Source organism: Lolium rigidum, chromosome 2 (genome assembly GCF_022539505.1).
Source record: "Lolium rigidum isolate FL_2022 chromosome 2, APGP_CSIRO_Lrig_0.1, whole genome shotgun sequence".
Classification (NCBI taxonomy): Eukaryota; Viridiplantae; Streptophyta; class Magnoliopsida; order Poales; family Poaceae; genus Lolium; species Lolium rigidum.
Window position 1 is genome coordinate 85348151 of NC_061509.1, and position 20644 is coordinate 85368794.

Genomic DNA, 20644 nt, shown 5'->3' on the forward strand with positions numbered 1-20644 from the left:
TGTTGAGTACGCTCGTACTCATCCCACTCTTAAATCCCCTGCTTAGATATGGAGGCATCGAAGGAGGATATACAGTGCAACTCGAAGGCCGAGGAGTCAACAACTACTTCACGAGACAGGACCCTGTCAGAGGAGCCAGATACCACATCCAACAAGGAGAAAACCTAGTTTAGCCATAGAAGGGAACTAGCTTCCTAAACCTAGCTCCTATTTAGCTAGAGTCTATTCTAGCCAGTAGCAGTAAATACTCTACAAATAGAGTTCGTGATAAGACTAGACTACAGTCGTTCGAGCTTTTACCTCATTGTAAAGTAGGAGGCTGTGCTGATCTTATGTAATAAAGTGAATGTTATAATTCTATAGACATACCTTGAAACCGCATATGTTTCTGTTGTACCACTCTGAGCGATATAATACTAGTGGAACGGTGTTTCATTGGTGTTATATCAGACTTGCATACTACACCATGCAGTGGTATGCCGGATCACCACAATGGTCTCCATGCTACACAACATTGTTATATTCCTTATCTGAATCGCACAGATCACCAAACTTCCTAGAACGACATCGTGGAACAAATGAGTTAGGGTCTACCCACCATGGAACTTCACCACAGTTAGGACCGTGACTCCGTGAGGTGAATTTACCCAAGAAGATAAGCATACGAAAGGGAGCGCCTCCATTCATGAAGCTGTCTGCTCCATTGTCATACCATGCATAAATATAGAAAAGCTAGACCAAGTTGTCATAAACACTTGCATACTGAACTTTGTAAAAAACAGATAAGATTGGGCCGATGACAAATTGGCCAAGAGCGGGCGAAGAAGCTAAGGCAGTTTAGTGTTGTGGGCCTGTGGCAGCAACCAAAAACTCTACTAATAATGTTACGTCTGCCTTTGTAGATATAGATTTGGCAACTTTGGGTTGTAACCAAACTACTAATAATGTTGTCCCTTTGGGGGCATCCGATAAAAAAAACTATGCTAATAATGTTACGTCTGCCTTATTTCGCAAAAAAGAAAAAAAACATCTGCCTTTGTAGATATAGATTTGGCAACTTTGGGTTGTAATCAAACTAGTGCAGTAAGTAAAATGACAAACACATGTTACCGAAAATATTTTGGTTATTAATCTGATTCGACATGTGATTCATTCTTCCATTAGCATATCTCATTTCATTTCTCAGGCTTTAGCTTGCAAGAGAATGGCAATAATCCTCCTGGTGTCGATTTCTCCAAACTGATGGTAATCAGTCAACAACAGAAAGTTCATCCTGATTCTAATATTGGGTTACGGCATGTCAAAATTTTCCCTGAAAAATATTTTCCTTCCTCATGTTCTCCAAGATGCTTATTCTATGATTCCGAATAGCATCAACAAACGATAAGCTCATACGTAACGTAGACTAGATATGATTAACACGTCTGAAATCTTGAAACAGAAAAACGCACATGCAAAGGACAAATGTACAAATCTAGAATCAAGTCAATGACTCTGACAGCACAATCTTAACTTACTGAGTATCAACTTTGCATGGTGATAATATAACTGTACGACAACTCTCTGGTGATGATAAATTCCATATTCAAGGTGGAAATTCACAAAAGTGAAAATGGGAGCTCCAAAAAAATGTCACCTGGCAATCTGGCATGGTCCATAACTCCATATATTCATCTTAGATAATCTAAAGCAAGCAGATAAAACAGCACTGGGAAGTCATGAAGCATCACGTGATGCAATTAGATCCAAGAAGAGTGCTGCTTATTCTGAAGCTCACGATGAAAGCGGTCTACCGAAGAGGTTGCTGGTTGTAGTGGTTCTTCTCTTTCTTCTTTGCAGCGGCGAGCTTGGCATTCCTAGCAGCGATCTCCATGGCAGCATGCCTGGCAGCGGCATCCACCTCTTTACTCAATTTCTTCTTTTTCGACGCGGCTATCTTCTTCATCTTCTCCTTCAAATCCACAGCAGTAGCTTCCTCTTCAGACTTTGCATCAGCTGCCACTCCATGGTCCTTGCTGGAATCCACTTCACTGGGCTGCTCTTTGGAATCCTTCGATGGTTTCTCCTTCCTTGATTTCTTCTTTTTTGAAGTCTTGGTTTCTGAAGCTACAGGAGGATTCTTATTCTCATCTCCATTCTGTTCAGCAGTCTTTCTTTCAGCTGCAAAATACCAATATCAAATACTTGTTAGTTTAGTAAAGAATAAATCATAAAGCATTTAACCAGAAGATAGAGAATGCTTGATCAATTTTTTACAAGTAACATCATGATTGAAGTACATACATTTACTAGTGACATCAGCCTTTGTAGCATTATCAGAAATCCCCAACTCGGCCAGAACAGCATCTAGCTCTGCAAGTTCTTTCTTCTTTAATTCCTTCTTTGAAAGTTGCTTCTCTGTGTCTTTGGACTGGACAGGCACCGGAGCAGATTTTTTAACCTCAGGTTCAGATGGTAGATCCACTTCATGTCCATGCTCAGGTTCCTCTGGTTCATCATCACCCATGTCAACATCAAGGCCATCATCTTCGCTCTCAGTTTCCTGTAGTGTAAATGCAGAGTTAATTAATAAAACCAGAGTAGATGCAAGGGGAAAATTTTACTGCATGTATCAACAGAAAAATCATAAGGAAGAGTAGACACGGATATGCCCTATACATAGAGAAAGTAGATAGATTCAGTCTTCCTTTTTGGCAGAATCCGACACTCTGAATCTGTGTCGGATTTTGATACCCATGTTAATTCCAAATGTTATTGGCCATGTCCAAAAAAAAAATTCAATCTGAGACCCGAATCCGAATCGGATTCCAACACCCGTATCCGTGTCCGAGTAACACTAGGAGACATCATTGTATTCCTTATCAGTCACTGAAACAGATTTTCTCTTACTGAAATCGCGCAAAAGAAACAAGACAGAACACAAAGAGCTAAACATAGACACAGCTATGCCATAAGCCATATACGTAGAGAAAGAAGACAGAAGCAGTTTTACGCGGATACCGACATCTTTGTTATTGGCAGAATCCAGCACTCTCAATCTGTATCAGATTTTGACACCTGTGTGTATTTCAAATTTATTGTCCATGCCCAAAAAAATCATGCTGAATCAGAGACCCGAATCCGAATCGGATTATCCATGTCCGTGTCCGAGTAACACTCGGAGACATCATTGTATGCCTTATCAGTCACTGAAACAATTTTCTCTCATTGCATCACCCAAAACAAACAAATAAGAACATAAAGAGCATACATAAACCGTTTTTCTGTTCTATAGCTTCTGTTTCCATTCTCTTATCACTCTCTCATTATATCACAAATCTAGCTTGGCCATGCGAGTTAAAAAATGCTGATATCTTATCTCATTTTTTCCACTTGTAGATATGTAAACATATTATTTATTTGCAATACAGAAACTAAAACTGTATTCATAACAACAAATCTTACCTAGACCACCTTAAATCTGCAGTGAGACTACGGGATGAGCTAAATTTTCTTAGATTAACCATGGGTTAGGCTACTTAATACACACCCAAAATGCAGCAGAAAGTGTATATAAACTTTAAAGTGATTCCTAATGAGATTATATGAACGGAACAATATCGAGGACAACTTCGTAAAGTGAGAACACTTGTGTACATAAAAAGATATGCAAAAATGGAAAGCTGAAGAATATGAGTAACCAACACACATTTGAGCGTAAAAACCGCTAAACATGGTGCCAGAAGGATTGGTGGTGTCATTAGTACGTAACGACGAGAAAAAAAAACTGAACGTAAACTAGAAACATAGGTGCACAATAATCATCGTAAAACAACAGTATGGTCTCCATGCCACACACCACCAAACTTCCTGGAATGACATAGTGGAACAAATGTACAACAAACAGCTTGGTGGTGTCCTAGCTGTCTGCCACCATGGATCTTCACCACAGTTAGGACCGCGAGGTGAATTTACCCAAGAAGATACGCACACGAAAGAGAGCACCTCCATTCATGAAGCTGTCTGCCCCATTATCATACGGAGTACTACCATATAAATATAGAAAAGCCATAACTGAAGGCACCTGGCTGATGTCCAATTCTCAAGATTCCAAGCTGTACCCTTTTGGTCATTGAATAAACACCACAACTTGGCGCATCTCCCTCCACCAGCAAAGGACCACCACCAAGCAGTACTATACTACTCTTCCCCACACCCTAAATAACATGACTCCACTGTCTAGAACAAGGATCAACGCAGTCTCACTAACTGCAACCTTCCACGGAACTGAATCTATAGAGGATTCTTGAATATTCATTCATTTCTATCAACTTTCTCCAGCCTAGATCCCTTTCAACTTATGCAAAGAACAAGTAGACGCGAAAGAAAAGCAGATACTGACCTCCTCGGCGACGGGCTTGCCCTCCGCGGCGGCGGCGGCGGTTCCCCAGACGGGAGGCGGCGGGGCGGTGGTGGCGAAGTAGTCGTCGTCGTCATCGTCCTCCACGTCGGCCCAAGACTTGGACTTGAGCGGCGCGGGCGCCCAGAAGACCTCCGGCGGCGGCGGGGGCGGCGCGGCGGAGTTCTTGGTTGATCCCTTCCCCTTGCGCCCCGGGGCGGACGGCGCCGCCTCGGCCGAGGAGGATGAGGAGGGCGGCGGCTTCTTCTTCTTCCTCTTGAGCGCCTCGAGCGCGGCGAACACGTTGCCGGTGCCGATCCTCACTGCGGCTTCCGCGTCCCTCCGGCCGCCGCGTCCCGCCATGGCCGGTGCCGCGTGTCCAGCGAGGGGTCGGTGGTGCTCTGGCCGGAAGGGGAATGCGGACTGCGGAGACGGAGGCCGGGGTTAGCTAGGGCAGGGAAGGAAGGAAGGATGGTTGTGAAGGAGGCGGCGACGGAGGAGAGGAGAGAGTGAGGGACACGACAGGTGGAAGCCTGGGTGGATCCCGCGGCTCACGGTGGAGTGTCAGTTTCAGTGGAGGAGGGAGGGTAGGTGGCAGGTTGGGTCTGGTCTGAGGTTGGTCATTGTTTAACCAGCCACTATCTTCCAATCTTGCTCCAGCGATCTCTGTATTAAAAAAAAATCAAAATCATATTTATAAGTTTTAAAAATAAAAACAATTCTGTACTTTATCAATGATGGTTTGCGTGTTCTGAATTTTTGAAAAAAGTAAAAGTTATTAGAGATATAATACTCCCTTAGATTCTAAAAAAGTTTCTCAACTTTGTCTAGATACCAAGATATATAACCATATCTTATTTCATTATGGATTGGTTATGGGTAGTATGTTTTTCCTCCAGTCGGTACCTTTCCAGGAATCGCATCATTTGATTACTTATTGCAGCATATCAATATGCTATTGTGTAGTATTTATTTTAGATCCCTTTGAAAATATCTAATAAGATCTTGCTATTAATTTGAGACCATTTATCCTGTCTATTTTTTTTTTGTTAAGATCTGCACAATATTTATGGGGGAGTCGAGAAAGTACGTTAATGAATCTTTTTCTTTTTATAAAGGAACGAAATTTGAATTATTTAGATCTGGATCCTCCAAATCTATCTGTACCGGCTTACTCCTGCTAGTAGATGAAGAAACATTTGACCAATACGATTTGGCTATTCTCCATATTAAAGAGTAGATGTAGCTTCTTTTCTAACACCATCCCTTTTTCTTCTAAGTGTTGGCGGCGGCAGCAAAATCGTAATGCAATTTTTTAATCATGCGCTACACAAAAATGAAAAATAATAATAATAACGCCTTGCCCATCTAGCTTGTGTTTTTCGAGTAGAAATTTACCTGGCTCGAGTGATCCTGCTATTTTTAAAGAATACAAATTGTATTTACAAGTTTCGAACAAATTGAAAAGAAAACCTAGATGTAGCAGATGGTGCAAACCACGGACGTGCAAAAAATCAATTTAAATACCGGTCTTGTATACAAGGCCACAAACTCATATTTCAGGTACCAAGAAAACAAAGTCAAGTAGCACGATTATTTATGTGTAAATGTTATCATGTTCCAGGCTAATTAAATATATTAAATGTGGTGGCTCTTTCTCTATGGCTACGCGCAATGTTCGCATTAATGAACACCATTCTACGAGGTAAAAAGCTAATTATTTTTTATCGATTAGTGTTAGTGGTCTTGTATAGATGAAAAATGTATTTTTAATAGTGGCTTTGTATTCAAGAACAGAGGGAGTACTTAGTATTCTAACTGACACAAAATTAACAAAGGTATACATATTTCCAAGTCTCTAAATTTTATCAGATTTTGTTATTTTTATGTAGCTAACAATATAAAGAAGTTCCCATTGCAATTTTTACATACTTATAGGATACATCATTGACTATGTCCATTTTTTTTGAAACTTGTAACTATGATTTTAAAAATATGTGATGAAGGTAGCAGTGGAACTCATGAGCCAAAGACACTTTTCGAAGCAGATAACACCAACTGAAACTACAAAGAGCTATCTACGTGATGACATCTTTTAACCCTTCGTTCTTGTAAGTTGGATTTGCACTGATTATATACATAGAAAAGAGAGTACATCTACAAATAGGGAAAACACTTGCATCAGAGACTAACCGCTGGCAAACACCACATAATTGCCCTAATTAGCAGTTCTTTGCAGTTACAGTTCAATCTACTGTATATCATTAACCGCTCATGGATCATACCTCATGCGATATAACCAAATTCAGTGATCAGCAACACTACAGAAAACTTAGACGATGCACTGGAACGTCCATAACAGTTAAGAAAAAGGAAAAAAAAACCTGCAAGGCCCTCAAGGCTCAACCCAAGCTCCAAAGCTATCGCAGAACAAAATAACCCAACGTGGAGGCAGCAAGGCCCCAGCAAACACCGCTTTGCATCCATCAACAACTGCACTAGCCATCTTAAAACTGTTCTTTTCCAGTAATATGTCGCAACCCAACCCCATCGTGCATGTTATAACAGTACAATTGCGCTTGCACGGCCAATATAGTTGAATAAGGGAGATCAGGTACATACAAATACAACATTAGCAATGTACACCACCTTTTTTTATGTCAAACAAATGGAACAGTAAGCTCTCATGCCAGTAAATTATTGGCGCAGATGGCCCAATTCCTCAATCACTACTGCAGAGGTCTTGGTAACCATGTTCAGTTCCGCCTCAGTATTTATTTCTCAGTAAGGAACGATGATGGATTCTATGAGCTCCTGGAGAGGAGCCAGCTCCTTCTTGTCAATCAGCCCAAATTCCTGCATCATAAGTCAACAAATGTTAATTTTGCCATTCCTCCCATCCAAGACTAGATCCGTCATGCTCAAAGACACAATCTGTTAATGTTGAGCTTGCAAAGCAAGAGAAATACGTTTGTAAACAGAATGAAGTGCTTGAAGCAGGTGTTAAGATGAGCCTCCTCCTTGAGGCTGACAATCTTCTGAAAATGTGAATGGTATATGTGGGCATAGACACGAAACAAGCGCTTGAAAATTGTGTTCACAACATCCTTGAAGTTGGGTGGAAATGGTGTGCCTGGATGAAGGAAATTAACCCAGATCAGCTAAACTTGACTGTCCCAATAATAAGAAGTGTTCCTGAAAAATTAGGAATAGTCCATAATGCGAGCAACATACCCAGCTTCTGAGGAAATAAGGATTCATTGTCAAGCTGGCCTTCAATCCAGTCCATTAGGTACTCCACATATTTTGGCGCTGACACTTCTATGGGCTTCTTTATCAATATACCATCAGCCCATCGGTACTCATACCTACACAAAAGTAGCAAATCTTTTATCATGATACCACCTAATATGCAACTAGTTATGAAGAGAACTTAACCGGGGGATTATAGGGATGAGAAGGTCTAATATTAATATATGGAGTGCTCATAGTGCTTATGAAATGCTTAGTACATTTTGGAAATTTGCTTCTTTCAGAAACGGGGGTAACAACAAATGTCTATTTAGTCGACGTTCAAACCTAATTATATCAGGATAAGTGAAAGTAGTAAGAAACTGGAGAATGCTGGGTGCATAATAACATGGAATCACAAGCAATAGGTTTGCCTGGTGCAGTAATCTTCTTAAACCATAGCCTAAGACTTAACACCCTGACAATTGATATTTAGAAAAATCATTGAGGTAAACTTAAATAACAGAAACCCCTTTTTTCATTTCAACTTTCAAACACGACACTCTACTTTTTTATATTAGCTTCAAGCAGAGAAAGATAAAACCGCTTAGGTCTACTGCTGTAAATAGTACTACTAGCTAAAAACCCATGTGTTGGTACGGACCGACAATTATGTTAATAAGCAAAACCTTACGTGAATTAAATTTCTCGCATTTAAAGAACTTAGAAGATCAATGAACCACTATAAAAATTAATACCGTACCGGCAATCTACGAGCAGTAAAGACGTGTTCATATCATGTTGGGGAACAGCGGTGGGCACTAAGTTGGCAGGAATTGTTTTGTTTTTTCCTTTTTTGGCAGTAGGCTGGCAGGCATTGTTTGACTTTATCAGGAAGGCCGCTTCTCCCATGTAAACACAATGTGCCAGCTGGCTGCTTCGTTGTTCGTTTGTGCTTTGAGCGGGAGATGCGCATTTTAAATCCAGTCACTGTTCATTTTTTTATTTATATCCAAAGAAGAACGCAAAGGGAGACATAACATCAGTTCGAACTCCCTCTTTTAATAGGGCTGCAAGCAGGAGCCCACATAAACCCGCATATAGGTGTCCAAAAGTTAACCTTGCGCAATTTATATTTAAGATTTAGACATGTTTGACTTATGATATACCTACATGCAGGTTTGCGGGATGTCCACTTTGGAACCCCTACTTTTAGAGAATATCATTATTATAAGGTTAGGGAAATAACTGAAGACAGCATGTGTCACTTCTTAAGCTTTTGACCATAAACACGGACAAAGAAATGTAAACAGGCAAACAATTGGAGCATTTTCACTAGGTACAAAGCCTTCAAAACAATAACATGTGCATTTATAAGGTTTCAAGTAGATAATGACAAGCTGCTATAAAGAACAGCTTTGTAAAATAATTTATCAAAAGTAAATCACAATTTCGGAAAGAGATAAAGGTTCTTGATTTGTTCTTTTTGAGAAGTTCAATGAATGAGATTGATGGACGGGCATACTTTGGGCCTGCAGTCATTGTTGGGCAGCTCTCGGATGTGCAGAACTCTGTGAGTGTGCCATACAGCAGGTTAACTTGATTAAAGAAATCCACAGCTGAAAATCAAAACACATATGTTAGCTCTAATGAAATGATGATTGCCGTAAAACTCTACACAGCTATGTTATTCAGGTACCAACCACAGAATATTTTAGATCCAAAAAATACCAAAAAACTAAAATAAAATGAAATATGTTAAGTACAGGTCGCAGCGAAAAAGGAAAGCGGAGAACATTACTATTAACAGCAAGCCATTCATTGATATCCTCTCCAGGAGGCAGCCTAACAGCTTCCCTGAGGTTTCCACTGCCAAGGGTTGCATCTATATGCTTTCGGAGCTGTGCCCCCTGTAGATAAAAAAAAGGAAGACAATAAATAATATCAAGTTATGTACGGCACTACTCACTGTGTAGTCTAAGGGTTTGTTCCCAATTTTTGAGTAGCGTATATAAGAAGCAAACTCTGGCAGATTTGAAATACTGAGGACACCCCAGCGCTATCCGTTCATTCCATTTAACAAATCTAGCTAATGAATTATATTTCACGCTGAAATCTGCACCCATATAGGTGATTCAGGAACCCAGGGCAGGCAGTGAAGACTGAATCTGCTAAGCAACAACTAATAAGCATTGCTTAAGAATTAGCAATGAATCCAGCACAAGCATGTGTAGACTGTAGACCAAACTAACCCTGAGTCATGGAATGTCGTTGTAAGAGATCCCATTTCCCATAGTATAGTAGATGATGCACGATGAGTTATGATGCATGAAATCAAAGTATCTCTATTACAGTAAATTATTGCAGGGGGTATATGATGTAATGAACGCAATCTGAGGAACTGGATACGACAAAATGCTTGGCGGCTTTGGAATAGATGGGACCCTAGAAGTGTAGTGGGAACATTGACAGCGCAATTAAAACCTTTTTTGCTTACATGAACATAAGAAAAATGCCAAGCTCACGTCGATCTCGAGGAAAGCCAACAATAATATCACTGGGTAACATGGTTTTTGACTTTGCAAAAGTTGGAACTGGAGACTGAATGATAAAGTCAAACAGATGCCTCGCAGTTTGTCTGCTTTCAAGACGAGCACAATTCCTTGATTTATCATCAACAGTATATGTGTACAACTAACATACATTCCATAATTTCCATAATGCCCAAGTTAATGTAATAAGCAAATAAGTTGTCTGGCTCCGCCGCCAATGGCAAGCAACATGCGCATGCCGCCTAGATAGTTTATGACAACTATTTAAGCAACACCGATGATGACAATAAATCAACACTGCTTGCTACTTCTAGAGTGGAATAAGGAATTCTGGAGGCCGGAATCCTCACCTTGCTGCCTGACGGAGCACTTTTCTTGGGACGGAACGTCTTCTGGTTCCTGGCGAAAAAGGGAGAAGGCGTGTGAGGGTGATTGCTTCAAGAGGCAAAAACAAGCCGGGAAAGAGACAAGTAAGCCCGGTGGCGTGTGAACATGATCCGGTGCTCCCGCGCTGGCATTTTCCGTTCCCGGGAACAGAGAAGGCACCAGCCGTGAGAACGAAATTGAGCATGGCAGCATGATTTTGGGGAAACAAGCAGCTATTACTACTCCACTACCACCAGGCATCAACCGAAACTAAGAAATCCGTAACGAAGTGGGCGGATCGGAGTAGATGGACGGCGATTTCGGACTAAAAAATCGGCGACTGGCTCGGAGCAACCTAGGGCTCGTCGCCGGCAGTGGAACACGATCCTAGCCCGGATGGATCTCCAGTTCACTCCGCGTCAGTCAAGTCCAGTCCAGTGGGTGACCACGACGGGGAATTCCGCGGAGAGGAGGCGCGCTTCGGCGGGAGGAGATCCGGAGCCAGCAGGATCGTGGTCGGAACGGAGGGAAACGGAAGGGGAGGAGGGGGTGGGGAAAGTTTCGGGACGGCGCGCGCTCACCGTCCGAGCCCGAAGAGACTCATGCCGCCGCCGCTTGCTCCTTGTCGTCGGCCGGCGCCTGTCCCCTTCCGATCCGAGGAAGGAAGCGGGGGTGATCCGGTGATGTGATGGCGACGGAGCTGTGCTGCTGGCTGCTGCCGGCGCTGCGGGGTTGAGGGAGGAAGGAAGAAGGCTGCGTGCGTGCGAGCGAGCGAGTCAAGTGCGACGCGGACAAATGATTTGGCTGTGGTCGCTGGCTGGCTCGTCAGCGAATGATGCGGCGCGGTGGCAGCAAGCAGGGGCCGCCCGAGGCCGTCGGATCGGGGGACGGACGGCGGATGGGCGCGGCCTGGCTGGCACCCATGATCCGGCAGCCGAGATTCCGGACTCGGATCAAGATCTGGCCCTCTCGTCTCGTCTCGTCTCGTGCGTCCGTCCCCCCGCCCAGACGTTGTACTCCGCTGTCTGTCTGTAGGCGAGCAACACAGCACATGGATGTCACCATTGTTAATCGAGAGTCATGATTTAGCTGCTGACTGTGTGCTGCGTGTACATTCCAAGGTGAAAGATGCATTTTGATTTTGATATAAACAATTAAATTCGATATTGTGCGGGCTATTTTAACACAAATTGATATACCCCCTCTCGCCGTAAATATTTATCACATATATCTACATTTTACTTAAATCTGCGATGCCGCGGGAGTAGTTGAGTTTGTATTGCTTTGAGAAGCATGTTTAGTGGCTGTGATTTTGCAACTCCCTTCTTCCCAACACACACTTAATTACTTGCCTCGATAGGTGTTGGCTGACTGAGCGGCCTGCATGTCCTACCCCATGTCACATAGCTACCAGGCTATGAACAAGACGACACATCTCCTCACGGGTTGCCCCTTCTCCAGGATGACTTGGTATGAGGTGTTATCCTAATTTCGATCTACCTTTATCCCTCCTGTTGCCGGTGACGTCTTCACAGACTTGTGGGTGACTACGCTGTGATCCACCACTCGCATTCTTCGCAGTGCCACCTTGCCGTTTATCATGCTCACGACATGGTGAATCTGGAAGCATCGCAACGTAGCCATCTTAGACAACTTGCATCCCTCCTGCTAGACACGATCAAGGCCAAGGCTAAGTTGGACGGTTCTATGGTTGAGTTGTATGCCCTGGTGTTGGACCTTCTTTGAACTTGTGTATGTGCTTGTTTTCTATCAATACGTCGACATGCAATGCTTTTTTGCGTTTTTGCGAAAAACATAATACTCCCTCCGTTCCTTGATATAAGCCGTATAGTGTTTTTGCACGAAAATTAACGCATGGACTCTCAAGGCAATTTTAGTTGGTTTTGGACAGAATTGCCCGTCAGGGAAGGACATAAAAAGAGACAAAAATTAGGGAATTTAGGATCCTCTGCCTTTTCCAATCAAAAACATCATTCAATATGTCAACAAATCTCACAGATCCTTCTCTCATTTATTAAAAGGATTGCATGCGGAAAGTGAGGCTGCATGTACGTTAGAAGGATTTCTATTTCTGAGAGCTACCCCGCGTGAGAGAGAAAGAAATTAAATGGTATGTACAGGGGCAAAACAATCACACGAGCCTGATTTCCAGGGATTGCATTCGCATTTGCATGCGGTCCATTTTAAAAAAAACTAGAACATGAAAGCGCGCGTTGTCGCGCCCGTCCATCTATAAAAAAATGGTAGAAATACTTGCCAAGAGTTTGGTTAATAAATAAGACAATTGCTAATAGAATTCAAATAAAAATACCATGATGTAGCTGTTGGATCATAGTGTTCAAAATTTGAACTGATATGCTCACATAGTTTGCTTTCCCTTTTACGTTTCTTCATATAAAATTCATGAGGAGAATGATCAAGAGGTGATAAAAAAAATGAACAGGACTCCACCCTAGTTGAGGAAACATCAAACTTCATGAATCACAATGGAGTAATTACGTAACTTAGCTAAAATGTACACAGAAAGGTTACACGCGTGCCAAGATTCTACCAATGCTTGAGGAAAAGGTTGTGGCAATCCATCTCGATAGTCATTGGCAAAGCTAGAACCCTCCCAGCTTGCAAGGGCCACAGCTTCTTCTGGATCCCTACACTTGTAAGAACATGCCATGCGAGGCAGTAAAAACCACCATCCCAGAATCATCCATCGCCACTATTGTAGCGCTAGCTTCAGCCGCCTCAGGAATAAACTGTTTTAAAATTTGATCTTAACTAAAATCCAAGATTTTGGCCATGAAAAACATTCTCATACCGGTGGAAGAGCAACAATTTATGATTGAGTTAGATTCCAGAATAACTTCTGACCTTCCCAATAACATCCTCTTGTTGTCAGATTTGCTTAAGCTCGACGCCATACTTGAGCAACAAATGAAGCAATTCCTTGATAAAAATAGCCTCTTTGGTTTGTTGCGCACGCGCCAACTCTGCTGCATGCATGAAAAGGAGTAATGAGGAAAAACACTCAACAGAGAGTTGCTAAAAAATTACAAGAGATAGTCTAAACCTGAATACTGCAGAACCAAGCATGTCCATAATTCTGTCTCTTAAGAATAGCCATCCTCGAGTCAGCAGCAAGCATGCTGGGACCAAATGGTAGGGCTATATGGATCATCATCATAGAAACCACATAAATCATATGTAGATATCTTCTCGAGCATCTGTTTTAGTCCGTCGTGTTGGTAGTTAACCCATTTATGAAAACAAGAATCAAACTAACAACAGCTCACCACAGTAGTAGTCTATGTAAACCACATGGAATGCTGAAATTTGTAGACATCTTTTTCTACTCTGCTGAAAGATACACAACAGAAGCTATACCCATTTACACTGCAGTAACAAACAAATAATTATTGAGTGAACAAAAAGTGTATGTGAGCAATCATGGGCAAAATATTACTATATGTGATCCACAAATCAAAAGTACATCATGTTTAATTTTATGCTGAACCAACTCATGTTTAATTTATCAAAAAACAGGTGTTTGAGAAGATGCAAATTATGCACGGGTAAGAAAACAAGAAAAAAATTCCTAATGGGAAAAAGGTGAAACTATGCAACTGATTTCATACGGTGAAGACACATATTCTAATTCGAAACAATTTGATTTTCGTAGCATATATAAGATCCAAGTGTGATATTACCTTATGTAGAATATGTTAATCTTAGAAAAATGAGATATTGAGGTGTAGATAACTACAACAGCGCCACTGAAATTTCAGCTGGTTACATTCAACAGATGACGTGGCACATTTTGTTTTGTACAAGCGGTAACTATGAAAACATTAGAAAGAATTAACTAACACTGCCGACTATCAACCATTACAAAATAGTGTGGCTAGACGACTCTTAAAGATAGTTAAATAATTACCATTTTCAGTAAATTTTTTGCCTTTCTTCAATTATTCTACAATCAGCTAGGATCTCACAAATTACCATGTTAAGAAACAGAAATATATGTAAAATTTGGTAAGGAGTTCTTGTTTGACAATGTACCTCCAGAGTCTTTTCTCTTCATTAGAACATGCCCTGATTATTATTTGGCTATCTTTTCCATAGGTGCAGATTCATTCTATATTAGAACAAATGAACAATCATTTGATATTCAGTACTGCGAGTTTTCCTAACTGGGCCTCCTGCAGATGTAGATAAATACTTTTGTCTTGTGTACATACCCTGCACCAAGAAGAAAAAAGTTGAGGCACATTAATAACCATGATAAGTTTAATTCCACAAACTACTTGATTAAGGTTTCATTAGACCCCTTCAGATTTTCTTTATAGTTAATAAAGGACCTTTATATAAATAAATGATTTGAGTCATGTTTGGATGTTTTGAATATTGGACTATGCCGTAGTACATCTGTACATATCTTTCCTACTGTTTCAACAACTTCATTTCCTTGCACCAGACCAGATAAGGGCTCCACCTGCATGAATGTCCCTTCTTATAAGGACAAATACTTCCAATTTCTTCTCGGAAAAAATAAGACTACTAAAATATCAGCCCCAATTCTTCGCACAAAATCCATGGCAGCGTCACCAGACTTTATTTTGTTTTTCGCTTCATCCAAATCGTAGTTGTCACAATAAAACATCTTAGCCTGTAAAAAGAACACCAATCTCCTTCGATGGGCAAAAGAAGGCGACCTTGGGTATCCGCATATAAGTAGGTGGAAGCGAGCCTTGCCAGATCATATAACCCTTTACACGAAATTAAACTCCAGGACCATACCTTGGAAGTTTGAACCTTGTCATGTATCATAGAACCGAACAGTAGCAGCAGTATCAAGCTCTTTACGAAAAGCATATTAATTTGGCCAGGCAATGTATATCATCTGAGTCTGAAAACAAGAAGCCATGTTAGGTAATGTCCAGTATAAATTCAAGCGAGGCTGGAAGTATTGACACACAATACTTGACATTTCTTACCGAGTCATGTGCACATACCAGTACAATATATCATGATTAAATTCACAATCGATACCATTTGCTAATATAGAAAGCATTTGATCAGCTTCTTAGTTATTTTGAGATCAAAGAATTTTAGAAACAAATGAAATCAAAATAGTAAATAAACGACTCAAATGCTGTAAACTATCCATAAACGTAGTAAAATAGTATTGCATAGAAATTAACTGGACTAAGAATAAAGAAAAAATATTAGAAGAAGACTTAAACATGAAGTATTAGCAGGTCAGCAAGAAAGCTTAGTTTGAACCTAAGTTGACAATATAATTTATGGCGACAAAGTTGAAAATAGGAAGAGTAATTCGTGGACAGATACAGTATATTAAATTCGTTGTCCCTTCAATCCATTAGGATCCAGAATTCTTTATTTTAAGATCGGAGGTGGTCTCCTTGCTGATGTCCATCCAGAATCAAGGGAAGATGGTAGGTAGGGTCGTATGGAGTGGAGGCTCACTGTCGCAGTACCATCATGGCCCGCTCGAGGGAGGGTGGGGCGGGGATTTTTTTGCAGCGGAGGATACCTGCAGCAGTTGCCCAAGCCCACGGATGTTGATGAGCTCGAAGAGAGGCGGCCTCTTGGACGCGTGACCACTCGCCGCCGCCCGTCGCCATTAATTCCTAGACGTTGGAGGTAGATTTTTGCCATCGCCGGCCCGATCGCCGTCGAACAAAGGTCGCGCCGTCAAATAAGTAACCTATGGAGAGGATTACAGGACGCACCTCCATGAGATCTCCACTCAGCTGCTGCGCACAATCGGCATCGCGCCGGTGCCAGAGAAGATGCGGGCAAACTGCGGGGTTACCTTCTGAATCCACGCGAAATAGAGCGAGGTCGGCAACCATGATGCATACAACGTTGCCAGCATCGCCTCGTCCGTTTCTTTGCCGGTCGCCGGTCGCCGGTGCGAATCGCTTGCGGAGGTAAGCGCCGATGGGCGAGGGTCAGGGGAATGGGGAACGACGGTGCATCCAGCGGGTGCCCCTATACTCCGCTTTAAGCGGAGCTTTTGATTGTCTCCGCGTACTGCCGGCAAGAGATGGGCTTGGCCCATTAGTGAATTTAATAACGTGTCTTGTAGTTACGTACGAGTCCTTCCGTTAATTTTTGCGTTGTTCGCGTTTGACTGCTTTATTATAATCTTTCAACCGCTCCCTGGCCAAAAATTTGATTTTAAAAATACTTCAAAAAATGTTCGGAATTAAAAAATGTTCAAATTTGAAAAAATAGATATAAAATTTTCAGATAAAAATTTTTCAAATATGAAAAATGTTCAAATCTAAAAAGTTCAAATTTGGAAAATGTTCGGACTAAAAAAATGTTCAGATTTGGAAAATGTTTAAATCTGGAAAATGTTCGACTTGAAAAGTTCAAATCTGAAAAAAAGAATATGAAAAATGTTCAAATCTGAAAAGTGTTCAAACTGAAAAAGTTCAAATATGAAAAAAAAAACAGAAATATGAAAAATGTTCAAATCTTAAAAAGTTCATATTTGAAAAATGTTCGGACTAAGAAAATGTTCAGATTTGAAAATTGTTTAAATCTGGAAAATGTTCGACTTGAAAAGTTCAAATCTGGAAAAAAAAGAATATGAAAAATGTTCAAATCTGAAAAGTGTTCAAACTCGAAAAGTTCAAATATGAAAAAAATAGAAATATGAAAAATGTTCAAATCTTAAAAAGTTCAAATTTAAAAAATGTTCGGACTCAAAAAATGTTCAAACTCGAAATGTTCAAATCGAAAAAAGCTGGTATAAAAAAGTTCAAAAAACCTGACCGAAAATCCGAAAAAAACTAACAAAACCCGAAAAGACCGGAATAAACTGACTACTACCCTAAATGGGCCGGCCCAGATGTACCAGTGCCATGTGCGGAGAGGCACATCGCTCCCGCACTAGGCGGAGGATAGGAATCGCGGCATCCAGCGGAGAGGAAAGGACGCGGCGCTAAGGAAAAAAGGAATAGAAGGGCTCAACCGCTCAAGCAGGTCCGGCCCATATAAGGCTTCCTGGACTGATTAACCAGGAGCAGGCTAACTCAATTTCCGGAGTAGCAGCCCAGTAACGGTGCGATGGCCCATTTTGCGCGATTCGAGGAACTAAACGAGATCAGCGACGTTGCGGGATCGGTGGGTTAATTTGGAGCGTCGGATGAACAGATCTGACGGTCCAAAGCATCAAATCGCTGTGAGGGGTCCTAGCTAGGTGCGTTTTACTGTTACTTAATATTGCATGCGGCAGTGCTACTCCTCAATTCCAGCAAGGGGTAAATTTGTCAACAGACCTAATAAGCTCTGTATTTTAAAACTTTTCTTTTTTTGAGATAATTTTAAAACTTTTCTCTAAAAACTATATGGCTTATATCAATGAACCGAGGGAGTACTTACTATGTCTACAAAAGAAGTCACAATAGATAAATCTAAGGCATTCTTTTATGGATGGAGGAAATAGTGGTAATCTAGACCTAATATAATGGTGAATGGAGTACATAGAACTTTGGCTGCAAACGAGTTGAGTTGAGTTCGAGCGACTTACACCAGCTCAACTCGTCTTAAAATTCGGACAAGCTTTGATTGAGTCGAGCGAAAGGTTGAACCGTAAAATTGGCTCATACTCAACTTGTACCAATCTCGAGTCGATCTCAAGCTAGTTTCGAGCTAAAATTGACAAGAAAATTTTCATATTTGAACGCAATTTTTAACTAGTAAAACATGTATCTACATTAAAACAAAACCCTAAACATTATTAACTAGCGATCGCTCAAGATAAACTTGTTCTTAGATCGAGCTACATAAAACGTTCAACTTGGCTCAATTCATTTTCGGATCGATCCCAAATCAAACTAAAACACAAGTCGATCTCGAGCCACTCACAAGTCTTGGTCCTAATTAAGAAAAACAAACTTTTATAAATACTACAACCATGCCCCCAAAAGATAAGTGAAAATCTCTATCTCTACTACTTAAAAAGACTAAAGTGGTTCCTTATTCTGCCAACCACAATACGTCAAACTTTGGTCGTCCTTCCCACCTGGGCTTCGGTCGTTCGCTTCGTCGAACATTCTTTGGTTTCGCACGGGCTCAATTGGGCCGAGGCCCAGCTACCTCCTCACGGAACGTGAACCCATCGCCTGAATGATGGGATTCGTAGCATACAAAGCAAAAAAATTCTACCGCAAGAACGAAACACAAGCCAAGATCTAATCTAGTAGACGGTAGCAACGAGGAGATGAAGAGACTAACCCTCGAAGATTCGCAAAGCTTAACGAGATTAGATCTCGGGGTGGATGTAGTCGATCACTTGCCGCTTGCAAAAGCGCGTAGAAGATCTTGATCTTGACGGTGCCACAATCGGGCAGCACCTCCGTACTCGGTCACACGTTCGGTATTGATGAAGACGACGTCCTTCTCCCTGTTCCAGCGGGCAGCGGAAGTAGTAGATCCTCCTCGGAATCCCGGCAGCACGACGGCGTGGTGGCGATGGTGGTGGAGAACTCCGGCAGGGCTTCGCCTATGCACTGCGGGAGTTGTGGTGGAGGAGGAGGCGGCTAGGGTTTGGGGAGCAGCTAGGGTTTGGGGCGCCGGCCAAGGGGGTGCGGCCAACTTGTGGTCTTGGGGGTGGCCGGCCCCCTCCCCTTGCTCCTCCTTATATAGGTGGAAGCCCCAAGAATTGTAGTCCAAGTCTTCGAATAAGACCCCAACACCAAAACCTACCTTTGGTGGAAAACCTACTCAAGGTGGGAGTCCTACTCAAGGTGGGACTCCCACCTTTCCTTGGGGTGGGGTGGCCGGCCACCCTTGGTGGAGTCCACCTGGGACTCCTCCCCTTAGGGTTTGGCCGGCCTAGCATGTGGAGTCCCTCTGGGACTCCACCTTTGATGTCTACGTGTGCTTCTATTCTTGTAGACAGTGTTGGGCCTCCAAGAGCAGAGGTTTGTAGAACAGCAACAAGTTTCCCTTAAGTGGATCACCCAAGGTTTATCGAACTCAGGGAGGAAGAGGTCAAATATATCCCTCTCAAGCAACCCTGCAATCACGATACAAGAAGTCTCTTGTGTCCCCAACACACCTAATACACTTGTCAGATGTATAGGTGCACTAGTTCGGCGAAGAGATAGTGAAATACAAGTAATATGGATGTATATGAGTGGCAATAGCAATCTGAAATAAAGATGGCAGCGAGTAACATGCAACAGAACAGTAAATAAACTGAGTTTCAGTGCTTGGAAACAAGGCATATGGATCATACTTTCACTAGTGGACACTCTCAACATTGATCACATAATAAAACTACTCTACACTCTCTTGTTGGATGACAAACACCATTAATTGTGTAGGGCTACAAGAGCACCTCGATCAATGCCGGAGTTAACAAGCTCCACAACATTCGATGTTCATATTTAAATAACCTTAGAGTGCATGATAGACCAACACAATTATACCAAGTACTAACATAGCATGCACACTGTCACCATCATACTATGAAAGGAGGAATAGATCACATCAATACCATCATAGTAATAGTTAACTCCATAATCTACAAGAGATTACAATCATAACCTACGCCAAGAACTACATGATGCACACACTATCACCATTACATCATGAAGGAGGAATAGAGTACTTTAATAACATCACCAGATTAACACATAGATGAATAGTGATACAAAGCTCATATGAATCTCAATCATGTAAGGCAGCTCATGAGATCATTGTATTGAAGTACATAGGAGAGAGATTAACCACATAGCTACCGGTACAGCCCTTAGCCTCGATGGAGAACTACTCCCTCCTCATGGGAGATAGCAGCGGTGATGAAGATGGCGGTGGTGTCGATGGAGATGCCTTCCGGGGCACTTCCCGTCCCGGCGGCGTGCCGGAACAGAGACTCTTGTCCCCCAGATCTTGGCTTCGCGATGGCGGCGGCTCTGGAAGGTTTCTCGTACCATGGCTTTTCTGTATCGAAGATTTAGGTCAGGGAGGCTTAAATAGGCGAAGAGGCGGAGTCGGAAGGGCCACGGGGGACCCACATAGTAGGGGGGCGCGCCCCCCCTTGGGCCGCGCTGCCACCACG

At 42.0% G+C, this 20644-nt stretch overlaps 2 protein-coding genes across 2 annotated transcripts; both read right to left on the minus strand.

The window, feature by feature from the left end:
- Nucleotides 1-1479: 1479 nt before the first annotated feature.
- LOC124689939 (translation initiation factor IF-2-like) lies at nt 1480-4741 on the minus strand. The gene is made up of 3 exons (XM_047223389.1): nt 4382-4741; nt 2284-2542; nt 1480-2160 (listed from the first exon to the last, which is right to left on the minus strand). The coding sequence occupies exons 1-3, from the start codon at nt 4739-4741 to the stop codon at nt 1790-1792; spliced, it is 990 nt and encodes a 329-aa protein (XP_047079345.1). The 3' UTR covers nt 1480-1789.
- A 2113-nt stretch (nt 4742-6854) lies between these two features.
- LOC124692044 (MOB kinase activator-like 1A) lies at nt 6855-11300 on the minus strand. Its single transcript, XM_047225342.1, has 7 exons — nt 11109-11300; nt 10512-10560; nt 9411-9519; nt 9135-9228; nt 7613-7746; nt 7348-7511; nt 6855-7234 (listed from the first exon to the last, which is right to left on the minus strand). The coding sequence occupies exons 1-7, from the start codon at nt 11129-11131 to the stop codon at nt 7160-7162; spliced, it is 648 nt and encodes a 215-aa protein (XP_047081298.1). The 5' UTR covers nt 11132-11300; the 3' UTR covers nt 6855-7159.
- Between the last annotated feature and the right edge of the window lie 9344 nt (nt 11301-20644).

What these genes read in the sequence shown, in the direction of transcription:
- LOC124692044 (XM_047225342.1), bottom strand. Translation starts at nt 11,131, where the DNA reads ATGAGTCTCTTCGGGCTCGGACG. An exon ending in TGAATGGCTTGCTGTTAATA is followed by an intron (nt 9,229 to 9,410) that starts GTAATGTTCTCC and finishes TTTGATTTTCAG; the next exon opens with CTGTGGATTTCTTTAATCAA. An exon ending in CTTATTTCCTCAGAAGCTGG is followed by an intron (nt 7,512 to 7,612) that starts GTATGTTGCTCG and finishes TCCTTCATCCAG; the next exon opens with GCACACCATTTCCACCCAAC.
- LOC124689939 (XM_047223389.1), bottom strand. Translation starts at nt 4,741, where the DNA reads ATGGCGGGACGCGGCGGCCGGAGGGACGCGGAAGCCGCAGTGAGGATC. An exon ending in GCAAGCCCGTCGCCGAGGAG is followed by an intron (nt 2,543 to 4,381) that starts GTCAGTATCTGC and finishes TTTACACTACAG; the next exon opens with GAAACTGAGAGCGAAGATGA. An exon ending in GGCTGATGTCACTAGTAAAT is followed by an intron (nt 2,161 to 2,283) that starts GTATGTACTTCA and finishes GGTATTTTGCAG; the next exon opens with CTGAAAGAAAGACTGCTGAA.